At 39.5% G+C, this 14,449-nt stretch overlaps 1 protein-coding gene across 1 annotated transcript in view; it reads right to left on the bottom strand.

Moving 5' to 3' along the window:
- Window positions 1-2,510: 2,510 nt before the first annotated feature.
- LAMB1 (laminin subunit beta 1) overlaps window positions 2,511-14,449 on the bottom strand; it is a 69,951-nt gene continuing 58,012 nt past the window's right edge. The window contains exons 28-33 of the mRNA XM_077264808.1: window positions 9,034-9,178; window positions 8,459-8,666; window positions 6,482-6,623; window positions 6,066-6,242; window positions 4,222-4,381; window positions 2,511-2,775 (exon numbers count right to left, since the gene is read on the bottom strand). Coding sequence (XP_077120923.1) covers window positions 2,639-2,775; window positions 4,222-4,381; window positions 6,066-6,242; window positions 6,482-6,623; window positions 8,459-8,666; window positions 9,034-9,178 — 969 coding nt within the window. The 3' untranslated portion in view covers window positions 2,511-2,638. The remainder of the gene's footprint in view (window positions 2,776-4,221; window positions 4,382-6,065; window positions 6,243-6,481; window positions 6,624-8,458; window positions 8,667-9,033; window positions 9,179-14,449) is intronic.

Raw genomic sequence — 14,449 nt, forward strand, 5'->3', positions numbered from 1 at the left:
AAAAAATAAGCAAAGCGTGCATGAGACTTCAGGATTCTCATTCACTTTGTTTGATATTAGGGAATTCTTCAGGTTTTGTGACAATTGCGCAGAAAAAAGAAACAATAAGAGATTCCTTAGCAAAACAACTTTGTTCAAAATTACAAAAGTAGAAAAAAGACAAATTCCAAAAGCGCCATTCACAGAGCAAAAGTTGCTTGAACATGTAAATCTCTGGGGAAAAAAAGTCACAGACAACTTCAATCAGATGAGTTTGGACATATTAGCCCTGATTCATCAAACCAATTACATAATTCTGGCACAAGTCGCTTTGTATAGTCAAAGTTTTTGCACAATGCAGAGTGGCACAAAAATTGTGACTTGTTTTTTTTCACCCTTGTGGAAAAGGTGATTTAAACAATTATTGAAGCAGAGTTATGACGCCACAAATTGTCTAATTCATGACTAGCTGTTGTGTTCCTTAGGCCAGGAATCTTATTCCAGTCCATGACTGGAGTAAGATCTGTGGCAAGGCCAATGACATTTGTCATAAGATCCTGATTTATTAAGAGGTATGCGCCTCTTAAAGTTGCCCACTGCCCTGAACCAATTACTGGCTTTGCTATAAACACTTAAGTATAATGCCTTTTAACTATCTCCATATACCTTTTCTGCCTAGTTTTATGCCTTCCTGTTTTGCTTCCTGTGCCCTGGCACCAGCTCTGTTGCCATAGCAATCGTTCTAGTTCTCATAGACTTACATTGACAGCTTGTGACCATTACTTTTGGTCGGTCAGAAGTTGCGGTCAAAAGGTGGGACCGGAGCGGCACAGATAAGGTGAAGATGGCAGGTGTTAAATATAATACTAGGGTCAGGGACCTTAGATTAGTAGCACCACTCCAGTGTTGACAAGAGCAAAACGCTGGAGTGGTGCTTTAAGGTAAGTTTCACACGGCCAAGTAGCTATGCCTGTGAATATGTTGAGTTTGGGTCATGAGACCTGCTGCTAGGTTCAGACACTGTTCAAGCACTGGGAAGGCCGCATTCACAACAAACATCGGTCCTCATGTACACAGTGGTGGGTCACTCTTGTCTTCACATCTATCACCAGCTTCAGTCACTAATCCCTGGTTCTGTTAATATTGAGTGACTGGGGCTATAGATGGAGGTCAAAAGGGGTTTATAATTGTATTTTCACCACACTGTTCTTCTGTATATCAACATGGCATCTATACACATTAGATTAATGTCGGCTACACCCGCAGTTAAATGGTTACGGCCGCTTGATTGTTGGGGGAAGATGTCAATCGCTTTGTTCTCCCATAGATAAGCCACCAGCTTAGATTTGTGTCAGCAGCTTTCCCTAGAGAACACAGGAGCACTCGGCCGATCGAGCGCTCCTATGTCTGGGAGAGACGGTCCAGACAGCTGTCGGCTGAATAATCGGCCAAAGCATTTTTCAGCTCATTTTGATCTTCTGTGTAAGGGGGCCTTTTAATCACCATTAGGAAACAGGACCTTGTGTTTCCAAACTACCTATAGCTGTATATATACACAACAGTTGCACTTCTTAAAAAGTGACAATGTCAAGTACGTACTACCAAGAAGGATTACAGAAAATAGACATCTGTAAAAATGTTAAATATCCAATGTACACATTTGTGTGGACTAAGGGCTACCTGCCGCCTACAGAAGTTGGGTCATGTCCACATTTTTAAGTTATGGAGAATTTTTCTCCCTAGAGAAGGATAAATTAGTACGGTGTTTACCAGTCCTTTTCATTTTCTTCTCGATCAACATTGCCGAAGAGTAATTGACTGAACTAGGTGAGGTGTTAATTAGAATTCATTCTACATTCTGTATGATTGGACAATCGAGAACTTCTTTATATTGGTATGATCTGTATTTTCTATAGCTGAGGATACCGATTTTTAGTCTCCACTTTGGTTAATGATATCCTAAAACTAAAATAAAAAACTTTAAAAAAATTAAAAAAAATGAATTTTTCGGACATTTTGATAGGGTTTATATTTGAAGTGAAGAGAACCATTGTCATGGTGGTAATTGCTTGTGCTTTATTTAGGAGTGTATAAATGTGTACAGCACTTTGCGATCAGTGCAAGGGTATGCCAATGCTCCTTGTGCAGAGAAGTGGTACAATATCTTAGGCAGCATGCGTATACAGTATTTGGATCCTTGGATATAGGTTTCTTAAATCAATATAATGTTGTAGTGCAGATAACACACAATGGAGGACATAATCCAAAGACTTCACAGAAATACCCAGTTCAGTTATCAAGCAATATCAATGGGGCAAAATTCACATTGTGTGACTCATTTTGTGTAAGATATGGGTATATTTATAGTTAGACAATAAGGATTTACTAGAATAATTTTAGCGTTCACACAGACTATATGTAGTGAAAACAATAATGGTTATAAAATAAAATGCTAATAGAAAATTTGCCTTGTGTAAGCCGATGGCTACATAGAAATGTGGAATGTTAAAAACACTGCATTGGTTTCCAAATCATTAGTCAAATTTGTTTTTTATTCAACAAAATAGAGAATAGAGTGTTTTTGTGTGTTTCGCTGAACATCCAATAAATTAGAGAACAATTGGTCCCAATTACTCGGTTTCTATTGCTAAAATGTGGTTTACAAGCAGGTGCTGTATACTGCTGCTTTCTGGCTGATGCTCTGTAAGAGTTCCCTGACTTGTTCTTCCAAAGCCACGAGCGTTTTGGCTTTTTCTTCCAATATTCTTTGGTTGTCTTCATAAGATTTTTCTAAATCTAACAAAAAAAGAAAATAAATAAAATCAGAAAATTAGATTGGTCTATATTTTTATTTCCATAACACCAAACTTTACAAAAATCTTTGAATATTTTATCGGAAACAGAATGTGCAAGATTACCCATGGCTAGTGTGCCTTCTATTGCGAAGGCCATTTTCAGTGTGATTCCTCACCAAAAAGCCCCAACAGATTACAAAACAATATGTGAGGGAAGGTTCACATCACATTGTACTCCCTGCTCAGTTTGGGAATTCTGTCCGAATACCTGAAAAATAGTATTCATGTGCCCTATCCTTCCTCTGCCCCTAACACATTCATTTTACAGTCTAAAATCTGAAACTTTGGACTTCGATTGACCTCCTTTCTGTTTGTCTATCATTTTTAATTCACACTTGACTAATACCTTAGAAGAATTCATTAACCTAGGTATTTAGGATGAACAGCATAAAAAAGTGCCATAATCCCTTTTACAAAACAGAACATGCTATAAATTGATAAATATTATTAAATGATTGTAACACTGATTGATGTGACAGGCCAGGCTTATCCTACCCTAAGGCCCTAACTAAGTGACTACCTGGCATTCACTAGAACCTCTGATGGTGAGGATAGGCTTGGCGCAGGTAGTCACCAGGAAACACTCCAGGGCAGTCCCTGGATCTGCAGCAGCTGACTGAAGGGTCAGAGGCACAGGTACGCGGAACAAGGGAATGAAGAAAAAGACATAGGGCAGGCAGCACAGGTTCAGAGTATAAGGCCAGGAGCGGAAAGGTCAAACAGGTCTGGTTTACAAACTGGGTCGATAACTGGAGAGACAGAACAAACATGCACCCACAGGATCCAGAGACTAGCAACTGGGAACCAATGATCAGGCAGGAGTGGTGGGAGGAGCTTCCTAATAAACGCTGCTGCCTATGGATAGGCTGGGGAGGGCAAACACTGCAGGACACAGCAAGGTTAAATTTCTGTAAGAGCTGGCCACGCCTCCCTATAGCCAGGTAGAGATTCTCTAGGAGCACAGCTGGCAGTGAGAAAAAGGGAGCTCAGGGAGATGGTCTGACACTGGGGAAGCAGAGTAGGGAACACAGTGATAGGGCGGCGCTGAGAAAGCGTGCGAGACTCCACATAACAATGATGTAAATGCTGTAATTTGTTACTCCTAAAAAGCAACAAATTTTTCCCAGCTAACAAAAACTTTTTTGCCTGCAAAAATACAGAGATGAGAGGCAAAAATTAAAAAGCTTGTTCATCACATCAAAACTGTTTTGGGCATGGTCAATAAGGGATTAAAGTAGGAAGCAAATTCTTCACTTCTAACTGATCTATTCTTTTTGGTCTGTTCCACATACAAAGTGACAAAGGAATATCCTGTCCATATTAACACTTATGCAAATGTTACTGTACCACAAAGTAATTTGTGAAACTAAGGTGATAAAATAATTACCTTTTAGTAGGTTAAGCTTCTTGTTTGCTTTCGATAATAAGGCTTTCGCTTCATTCTGAAGTTGCTCTGCTTTCCTTCTAGCTTCTGATGAATCTTCAGCTTTTTTTGCTATTAAATCTTCAACTTGCTTATATTTATTACTAAGCTCATCATCCAGAACCTGCAATATTGGAAACTATCATTAGGGGGCATCAGTTAGGCGTTGTGTGGTGTAAACAAGAAGGTTCTATGAATGGACTATGCATTTTGGCAGCTATGAATGTCCTTCACGACCTGATCCTTCTAAGCTGTGTGCTCTGAAATAAGAGTTAAAAATTCCAAACCCCGAGAGCTGCTCTTGGAATTGTTGATCCTCATTAGCATGTTATTATAACTCATTCCTTTGCAAGGTACAGCTTAAAGAAACGTCTGCCTTATAATAGAAATAATCACTGTTCAATTGAATTGTATCCAAGAGAAGAAAGTAGTTTGTCCAGGATTACAAAAACGCAGCTGCATTCTCAACACCTGGACGCGAGCGGTATTCACATCATAGGAGTGGAGCTGGAATACTAGGTAACCCATGGGCAGATGTGACACCGTTTATGAAAGAACGGCCCCTTAAACATCTTGTTCGCATCTGCGGCACATTTACTGCAGATATTGGCACTTAATGTATGGAGTGGGTTTAGGAGCTGCGTTGTACAGCTGGTACGACTACTTTGATTGGAGTTAGCCCTGATTGCAAGTCTTTTACTTCTTGATAATGGCATTCCCGAGATTAGGAGCAGGCCTTCCCCCCACAACACGATCGCGGAGTGCCTGTGGATTGGTATGGCAGACACGGAGTTCTTCAGTAGGCTTTTTGTTTTCTTTTTATTGTATTTATTAGTCCCCTTAGGGATATGAGCCTGACATTGTGTGATCACTTGTGCTGCTGCATATAGTATATGCAGTAAAAATCATGGTCTTGTTTGAAGCTCTGTAACAGGAGGCGCTGACGATTGTGTCACGGGGCGCCGACGGGCTCACAGAATGAGGCACCCCCGAGCTGTTAATTCTGCTCTCAGAGTTTGACAGTGGCATGTAACAGGGTAACCCCTTTAAAACCTATAATGTACGTAATAGGTCGCCTCCCACTCTTTAATGCGGGCTCTGGTGCTGAGCCCTCATCTTTGGCGAAAAGGGGAGCAAAAAGTGAAAACCCCAAAAAGTTAAATCCCAAGGGGTTAACAGTAACGGCAGGTCCTGGCTGTGTCACAGCCATTATCTGCTAGGTATGGGGCAAGCTTACCCAGTGAACCCGCGCCATACATCTGCTAACAACTTGCACCACGGTATATGGCTGAAGTTGGTAAGGGGTTAAAAACATGAAAAAAAGTGCTTACATTACCCCTTTTCCGAAATGTAAATAGGGACATCTAAAAAGTAAAAAAGTAGGATATTTTGCACTGCCATGTGTATAATTGGACATTTTGCACTGCCATGTGTATAATTTACCAAACTAGTAAAACACAAAACTATTTATCCCCATACAATAAATCGGGGGTGAAAAATTACAAATCTGAGGGGTTTTTTTGGTAACCTTACCGCTTTAAAAAAAAAAATAGAATAAAAGGACACTGTAAAGTCATATGGACCCCAAAATGAGGATTAAAAAAACAGCTTCGACAAACAAAAATCAAGCCCCAATTTTTTTGTTGATTGGAAAATAAAAAAATAGATGTTATAACTCATGGTAAGCAAGAAGGAAAAAAATTGCAAAAAACAAAATAAAATGCTTGCATCTCCAAGGGGTTAAAGAAATTGTGTGCCTTTCTCTGGAATGCATCCCACAAAGTCTAACCATTTTCATATACTCTAACCTTCTTTACACCATCAGCATTAGTCTTTGCATCCTCGGTTGATTTCTCTATGGAATTTAGTGTTGCAGAATTGGCAGCTGATTTTTTCAGTAGTTCTCCAAGACTTTTTTCAAGATTAGAAATCCGTTGGGTTGCATTATTTAATGTTTCTTCTGATGCTGCAGCTTCCGATTCAATCTGTGAACAGAAAGTCATCATATTCTGACTATTTGTTAATATAATTGAAACCTAAAACAAATAATAAAGTTGTTAAAATAACACGTTTTTTTTTTTTTGTTTTTTTTAAGTATTAGATATCTAAAAAAAAGACCTGTATTAAATGCATTGCATTTTCCCTAGTAGTTTGAAACCTCTTTAGTCATGAAAACAAGCAATTCATCTGTTCACTGCTTTAAATGAATTTATTTTTAACTTACGGAAGTGAGTAGGTTATTTGTTCCTTTTATGTCATCATCTGCCTGTTTAATGGCTTTTTCAGCTGCACTTTGGGCTTTGTCGGCTTCCTCCAGAGCTTCTTTCACCAGGTCAGCTGTAGCTTTAACATCTGATGCAGATTTGCTGTGACCAAAAAGTTAATTAAGGTTCATTCAATCTTTTCAGATGTTGGGAAAAAAAAAGACTTAAAACTATAAAATATCTCAACTCAGAGAGAAGACAAACTATTGTCCAGTAGATTCCAGTTTGTTTGATTTTTTTTTAAAACCTCAAAAATGTAATTTTCTTGATTCTTCAATTGACATTTGCAGGGTCTTTCCGGCAATCGATAGGCTTGAAGTCACTATTAGAGCAGGGATACCGGTTTTAACCTTCTTTCTGCCTACTAGAGTTGGCCTCTACATTCAACAATCTCGTATCTATAGGAGAGACAATTCTTTGTGCCCCAATGTCTGCCGATTTACAAAAGAAGTATTGGACAAGTTTGGTTGTTTTCTTCCAAAATAAGAGGTACGATATTGTCTGGCATGCCCTTATTTCCAGCTCTTTATTAGGCTGTGATGAGCACACATTTATGGAAGAAGCTGTAGGCCAAATGTTCTTTTAAAGGACCGTTATCTAATGTTCGCTCAAAAGGGATTTCCGAGCAAGGCAGAAAATTCAGCAGTGACTGTACCATGCTGAATAGAAACGATGTGTAATATATACACTGCTAGGATTCTTGTTAAACCAGTCAGTATGTGACTGCTCATATGGAATTTTTGTATTCTTACGGTCACATGTTGACTACATACTCTACTTGCTTCTCACAATGTTCTACTAAGAAAAGCAGGCCTATAACTGCAAGTATGCAATTTCACCTATGAGCGGTCGCTGGATAACTACTTGAATCAGAAAGGAAAGCGGAATCCTAACAGTGTGTATGTTACACACTGTTAGGATTCAGCACGATGAAGTCAATGCTGAATTTTTCTGCTAGGCTTGGAAAACCAGTTTAAAGTTAGTTATAGACATTAGGTAACTGTCCTTTAAAAGTTTATCTGGCCTACAGCTATTTCTTCCTTAATGTAGCACAAATAAAGAGAGGGGAAGTAAGGACATGCCAAACAATATGTGCACTACTTATTTTGGAGGAAACAGGATGTTGCTTGGCCTAGGTGGAGATTTCAAGCACAATCTGCAATAGCTTATTGCTGGATTATTAAACTTGTGCTTAATAATTTATTAAGAATTCAGAAAACCAATTTGACACCAGATTCAGAAAGTCATACTATTACTAGACTGGGCCAAAACATAGTTTTATTACAGTATTTTTCACAGTATTAGATATTCATGTATGTGCAAAATGTGTAGTTTAGACGAAGGGCAGAAGGAATTCCGCTAACACAGGGCCAGGTGTTTGTAAATTGAGGTATGCAAGTTTCTGACTGTGGGTTAGTCCAGAGGACTAGTAGCCTCAGACTGCAAACAGGCTAGAAGTTTGAGACAGTTATGTTCCTCCTAATTGCAATGAACAGGGAGAAATTATGAATGCTTGTATGTGTCAGTGTGGATTTTGTGTTTTCTTAAATGGAGGAAAATCCCAAGATTTAGGGCATACTAATAAAAGTTTATTTGAATTTTAGTAAGAAAACCTCTTTCTAGTGCAGAGATAATTACAATTGATGTTAGAATTGATAAACAACCTATTAAGCTAGGTTTCCACCCATTTAGATAGCAGTCGGCCAACAGTTACCACAGCCAACTCTCCAATACTCCAAGTGCTCACTTGGTTGAGTGCTCCTGTATCCCAAGAGAGCTGCTGCCACAATAGCACTATCTGAGGCTTATCTCCGGGAGAACAAAAGGATTGGCAGTCTGAAATTGGACATTCCAAATCTTTATCTCATGTGATAATCATCTGACGGTGGCTCCCATACAGTACACCTAGTACAATTGCTCCCCAATAATTTTATTACCTGGATTGTTTGGCTTCTTCTAAGAGAGACTCTGCTCTGGCTATATCTCCAGCACTTTGTAGAAGGATTGTCTCCACTCCAGAAAGACTTTCCACACGTTCACGTATATCATCAGTTAAAGCCTGTAACTGCTCAGGTGTGGTTGGCATCTCCATTTTTAAAACCTCATTGGCAACAGCTTCTATACTGTCCAAGTCAGCTCCATCCTCTGTCAGTAATACAAAGACATAAAATATTATCTATTCCATTCTTTAAGGTCTGATAGCTCCTTGTGATGTCTGCATTGGAAATCTTACATAAAGCCCACTAGATCAGCCCTTTATGGTGTCTATATAATGGCATCTTATAATGACAGTCTGCTGGTGGAAGACCAACACCCTTCTACGATGGATGACCCCTGGTCTCATGGCCATGTTTGAAATCGGAAAGATGACAACATATTATATATAATGCGTCTGTATCTTGTAGAAAAAATTCCAACCCTTTACAGATACATTAAGAAATAAATCAGCACAGATTGGTTCAAGGGTGGACATTGCAAACAAGCAATGCCTGTAGAGAGAAACTATACTTACGCATCAAAAAGTCTCTTATTTGTTTGATGAGATTCCTTAGATCTTCATTGCTTTTGTCTACTTTCTCCTTTGTTGCATTTGCTTTGTTGAGAACACTTTGAGCAGTTTGTCTAGCTTCTTCTGCCTTCAGCTTTGACTCAGCAACCTTAAACAGAGGAAAATAATGCACAAACCTTTAAGGCTATTTCATACATCAGTTATTTTTTCGGTAAATGTACTATTTGTTATTTTTCCTCCTGTCCTTTTTTGTGAACTGATTTTCTTCCAAACAGTCAAAAAAAAAAAAAAAAAAAGGGGACATGTCCAACTTTAATTTGTGTTGCGGATCAGACTTGCTAATAAAAGTCAATGTTCCATGAGAAAAAAAAAGTGATAGCACACGGATGTCACCCATGTGCTTTAAGTATTTTACTGTTTAATGGGTAGGAGCAGCAAATATTTTTTTCCTTCATATAAGAGAAGTGGATGCATCAAGGATTGTAAAAATTTACACACAAACCTAAAATTGGTCCAGCACAATAAAAAAAAAAACAAACAAAAAAACGCATGGACAGTCATGTACAGGAAAAAATATATATTGTGAAATTGACCTAACTTTATTTAACCCTTTAACGACCACCGATATGCCTTTTAACGGTGGCAGTTAAGGGGCCTTATTTCTCAGCGCCGCTTTTTAACAGCGTTGAGAAATAAGGGTATAGCGTCCCACTGCGTTGGAAAATATCTGGGCTTTCTGCTACCGGAGATAGCTGAGATCCTGGAGAACATGATTCAGGTTGGTTTCTACAGTCCCCAGTCTTGTGATCATCGTTATTCACTGAATAACGGCGATCGGAAAAAAAAAAAAAAAGAGTCCAATTTTCAATTCATTTCTCTCGCCTCTGATATGATCTAGCATACCAGAGGAGAGAGATGTGATCCCCCGAGCCCACCCCCCAGGTACCTCCGGCTCGGTCCCACGGCCCTCGGCGTCATCTTCCTGAAATAAAATTGCAGGTGCATGTGCAGTGCGCCTGCAGAGATCTGCCGGTCGGTACCCGATAACAATAGATTTTTCCTATTGTTTCGTTTTGTTCACTGTGATAGACCCCATAAGTGATCAAAATGAAAAAAATAGTAAATCAAACCCCCTTTATCACCCCCTTAGTTGGGTAAAAATATTAAAATAAAAAAAAGTGTGGTTTTTTTTACATTCTTTGCAGTTAGTGTTAGGGTTGGGGTTAGAGTTGGGGCTAGGGTTAGGGTTGGGGCTGTGAGAGGGTTGAAGTTAGAATTGATTGGGGATTTTCAGTGTTTAGGTAAGGTGTAACGGGTCTCCCTCTCTTCTGAGCCCTGCAATGCGCCCAAACAGTGGCTCCCCCCCACCTCACATACGGGGTACCGGCGTACTCAGGAGAAAATGGACCACAAAATTTGTTGTGCAATTTCTCCTGATACCCTTGTGAAAATAAAAAAGTTTGGGTCTAAAGTAAATTTTTTGTGAAAAAAAGTAAAATGTTCATTTTTTCCTTCCTCATTGCTTTAGTTCTCATGAAGCACCTGAAGGGTTAATAAACTTCTTGAATGTGATTTTGAGCATCTTGAGGGGTGCAGTTTTTAGAATGGTGTCACTTTTGGGTATTTTCTGTCATATTGACCCCGCAAAACTCACTTCAAATGTGAGGTGATCCCTAAAAAATGGTTTTGTAAATTTGTTGGAAAAATCAGAAATTGCTGGTCAACTTTTAACCCTTATAACTTCCTAACAAAACGTGACAGTGGTCAGAATTGTAAAAATTGGCTTAGTCATTAGGGTCAAAATTGGCTCGGTCACTAAAGGGGTTAAATTAAAAAAAAATTTGGCCTACCTTTGGAAAGGTGGCTATAGTGTCAATTGTAGTCAACATTAGCTGCAGTGCAAATACATTGCTTGAGACAGGGGCGGATATATATATATATATATATATATATATATATATATATATATATATATATATATATATATATATATATATATATATATATATATATATATATATATATATATATATATATATACACTCACCGGCCACTTTATTAGGTACACCATGCTAGTAACGGGTTGGACCCCCTTTTGCCTTCAGAACTGCCTCAATTCTTCGTGGCATAGATTCAACAAGGTGCTGGAAGCATTCCTCAGAGATTTTGGTCCATATTGACATGATGGCATCACACAGTTGCCGCAGATTTGTCGGCTGCACATCCCAAAGATGCTCCATACAAGGCAGGATGGATCCATGCTTTCATGTTGTTTACGCCAAATTCTGACCCTACCATCCGAATGTCGCAGCAGAAATCGAGACTCATCAGACCAAGCAACGTTTTTCCAATCTTCTACTGTCCAATTTCGATGAGCTTGTACAAATTGTAGCCTCAGTTTCCTGTTGTTAGCTGAAAGGAGTGGTACCCGGTGTGGTCTTCTGCTGCTGTAGCCCATCTGCCTCAAAGTTCGACGCACTGTGCGTTCAGAGATGCTCTTAGGCCTACCTTGGTTGTAACGGGTGGCGATTTGAGTCACTGTTGCCTTTCTATCAGCTCGAACCAGTCTGCCCATTCTCCTCTGACCTCTGGCATCAACAAGGCATTTCCGCCCACAGAACTGCCGCTCACTGGATTTTTTTTCTTTTTCGGACCATTCTCTGTAAACCCTAGAGATGGTTGTGCGTGAAAATCCCAGTAGATCAGCAGTTTCTGAAATACTCAGACCAGCCCTTCTGGCACCAACAACCATGCCACGTTCAAAGGCACTCAAATCACCTTTCTTCCCCATACTGATGCTCGGTTTGAACTGCAGGAGATTGTCTTGACCATGTCTACATGCCTAAATGCACTGAGTTGCCGCCATGTGATTGGCTAATTAGAAATTAAGTGTTAACAAGAAGTTGGACAGGTGTACCTAATAAAGTGGCCGGTGAGTATATATATATATATATATATATATATATATATATATATTTATTAAATGTAGGGGAGGTACAGAGGACAGGGATAAAGATTATGTGCACACATTCAGGATTTACAGCAGAAAACTTTGCTGCGTATCCTAATTTGTTGGCAGGAAGAAGGCTGCGTAAATGCATAAAATACATTTCTTTCACTTTTTCACATGCTTTTGTTGCGTTTCCCACACTCATTAATATGGGTGAAATACTTTGCAACAACTGACATTAAAATCTGCATAATCTGCAAGGAAAAAAATAAGCAAAATGTGTTTGAGACTTCAGGGATCTCATTCACTTTGTTTGTACTGTAAAACCTTGCATACTTTCCATGTATAGCCTTCCAGTTAATTTGGGAGCGTCAAAGCGTCTGAATAGTTTATTAGGTGGCGGAGATTATAGTTAATGGGGGAACAGTGCTGCATAACGCTTTATATCTTGATTGGTGCGTGGCTAACAGTATATTAATGGTGGGGTACATTTCTGCAATCGGGTGCAGTGTGATGGAAACATATGTAGATATACAATATATGGAACATTGTTATTTTTGGGGTTGCGGTGATCATCGTGACAAGATGAGTCGTGGCAGTGGGGGGGCTGTAAGAGCGCAGTGGATGAAAGCCCCCCATGACTGGGTTGCCAAGGGGACTGGGTATATTTAAAAGATTACAGGGGGGAGCTGGTGCGATTGGCTCAGGGGTTTGAAAAGAGGGCGTGCGCTCAGGTTAGGGGTGGGAGCGGGCTTTTGTGGGAGAAAATGCGGGAAGGGACTTCAGTTGTTTTTAGCAGCGGTGAGAGAAACCCACCCACCATCCCTTGTTTTTGGGTTTTGGGCTTGGGTGCTTGGTTTGGGGTTAGGGATTGGGGGTTTTTAGTGGGCCACTTTTCTTGTGTATTCATGTGTTTGTATTTTCGTCACAGTGGCTTGTGTGGCGGGGGGCGGGGTTCTTGGAGTTGATGTTTTGTGGGGTTGATCTGGCTTTGGTTTACGGGCTCTGGACGGGGAGTTTACCTCGGGAGCTTTGGGGTTTCTTTGCCCGGAAACGGGTTACATGGTGCCCTCGAGCTGGTGGTTACGGCTGAGGGTAAACAAGGTTTTCGTTAAAAGTTTGTGGGGGAGGTTTCCCCCCCTTTGTGTGCCAGATTTTTTAGCTCCAAGAACCCTCCCCTCAAGTTATTTATACAAATGTATAATTGGTGTTATTTATGTTTGTTTTGTTAATAAAGTGGCAGCTGCAGCCAATTTATCCAACGAAATGATGGTTTTGTCTTTATTTGACGGGTATTAAGTTTAGTTTGGGAAAATTGGTAGCGAGTAGGTGTTTTAAATTATTAAAGAAGGACCAATTTTGGCGATACGCAGTCATGGGAGATGTCAAAAGGTCTGACCAGATGGAGAAAAAACCAGCAGAAAACTAATCAGATGAGAAGTCAGTGGTCACTGGATGTAAGAATTATTCTGTATCTGCACTGTGACTTGGAGTGATAACGCGTTATCTGTAAAATCCCTTAGGCTGCATTCTCACATTTTTTTTTTTTTTTTTTTATTGGACGGCACACAGATTTCAATGGTTGTATAAAAATCTTCACACATCCATGAAAATCACGGATCTGAGAATGAGATCCATGAGGGTCAGATAATGACCTGTCCTGATCAGATTTTGAGTATCAGAATAGGACATGATCAATGCATCTAAAAGCGGGCAGCACACAGACATTGAACACTGATATAGGAATTTAGCCTTATGTATAGCACAGTCCCTTAGTATATAGTATACTCACATATTTTGTATAGCAGTCCCTTAGTATATAGTGTACTCATATTATATATAACAGTCCCTTTGTATATAGTGTACTCACTTATGTATAGCACAGTCCCTTAATAAGTGAGTACACTATATACTAAGGGACTGTGCTACGCATAATAAGCGAGTACACTATATACTATGTATAGCACAGTCCCTCAGTATATAGTGTCCTAGCATATTATGTATAGCACTGTCCCTTAGTATATATAGTGTATTCACTTATTAAGTATAGCGCAGTCTTAAGTTATATAGTTTCCTCTTATTATGAACAACACTGTCCCTTATTACGCATCATCCTCTCTAGTTATGTATGGGGTGGCCCTTTATTATATAGCTTTCCCTGCTGTTATGAACAGTGTTGTCCCTTACATAGCGTATTCTCGTTATTGTTAATCACAGCACCCTCTATATTACATAGTCCTCTCTTCTTAAATATAAAATGACTGCTGACGGAGCAGCATCTGACCTGAAAAGACCAGTCCATCAGCTCCTCCATCAGAAATAAAGCTTTACTGCGCTCCATCAGCCGTCATTTCAGTTTATGTCTAACAAGAGACGACGGTATGTAATAAAAAACAGGGCTCTATATAATCCGCTTTGCAAGGGACAGAGCTGTACATAAGAAAGGGATCTGTATAATAAGGGACGGCA

The sequence above is a fragment of the Ranitomeya variabilis genome, chromosome 5 (assembly GCF_051348905.1).
Source record: "Ranitomeya variabilis isolate aRanVar5 chromosome 5, aRanVar5.hap1, whole genome shotgun sequence".
Lineage (NCBI taxonomy): Eukaryota > Metazoa > Chordata > Amphibia > Anura > Dendrobatidae > Ranitomeya > Ranitomeya variabilis.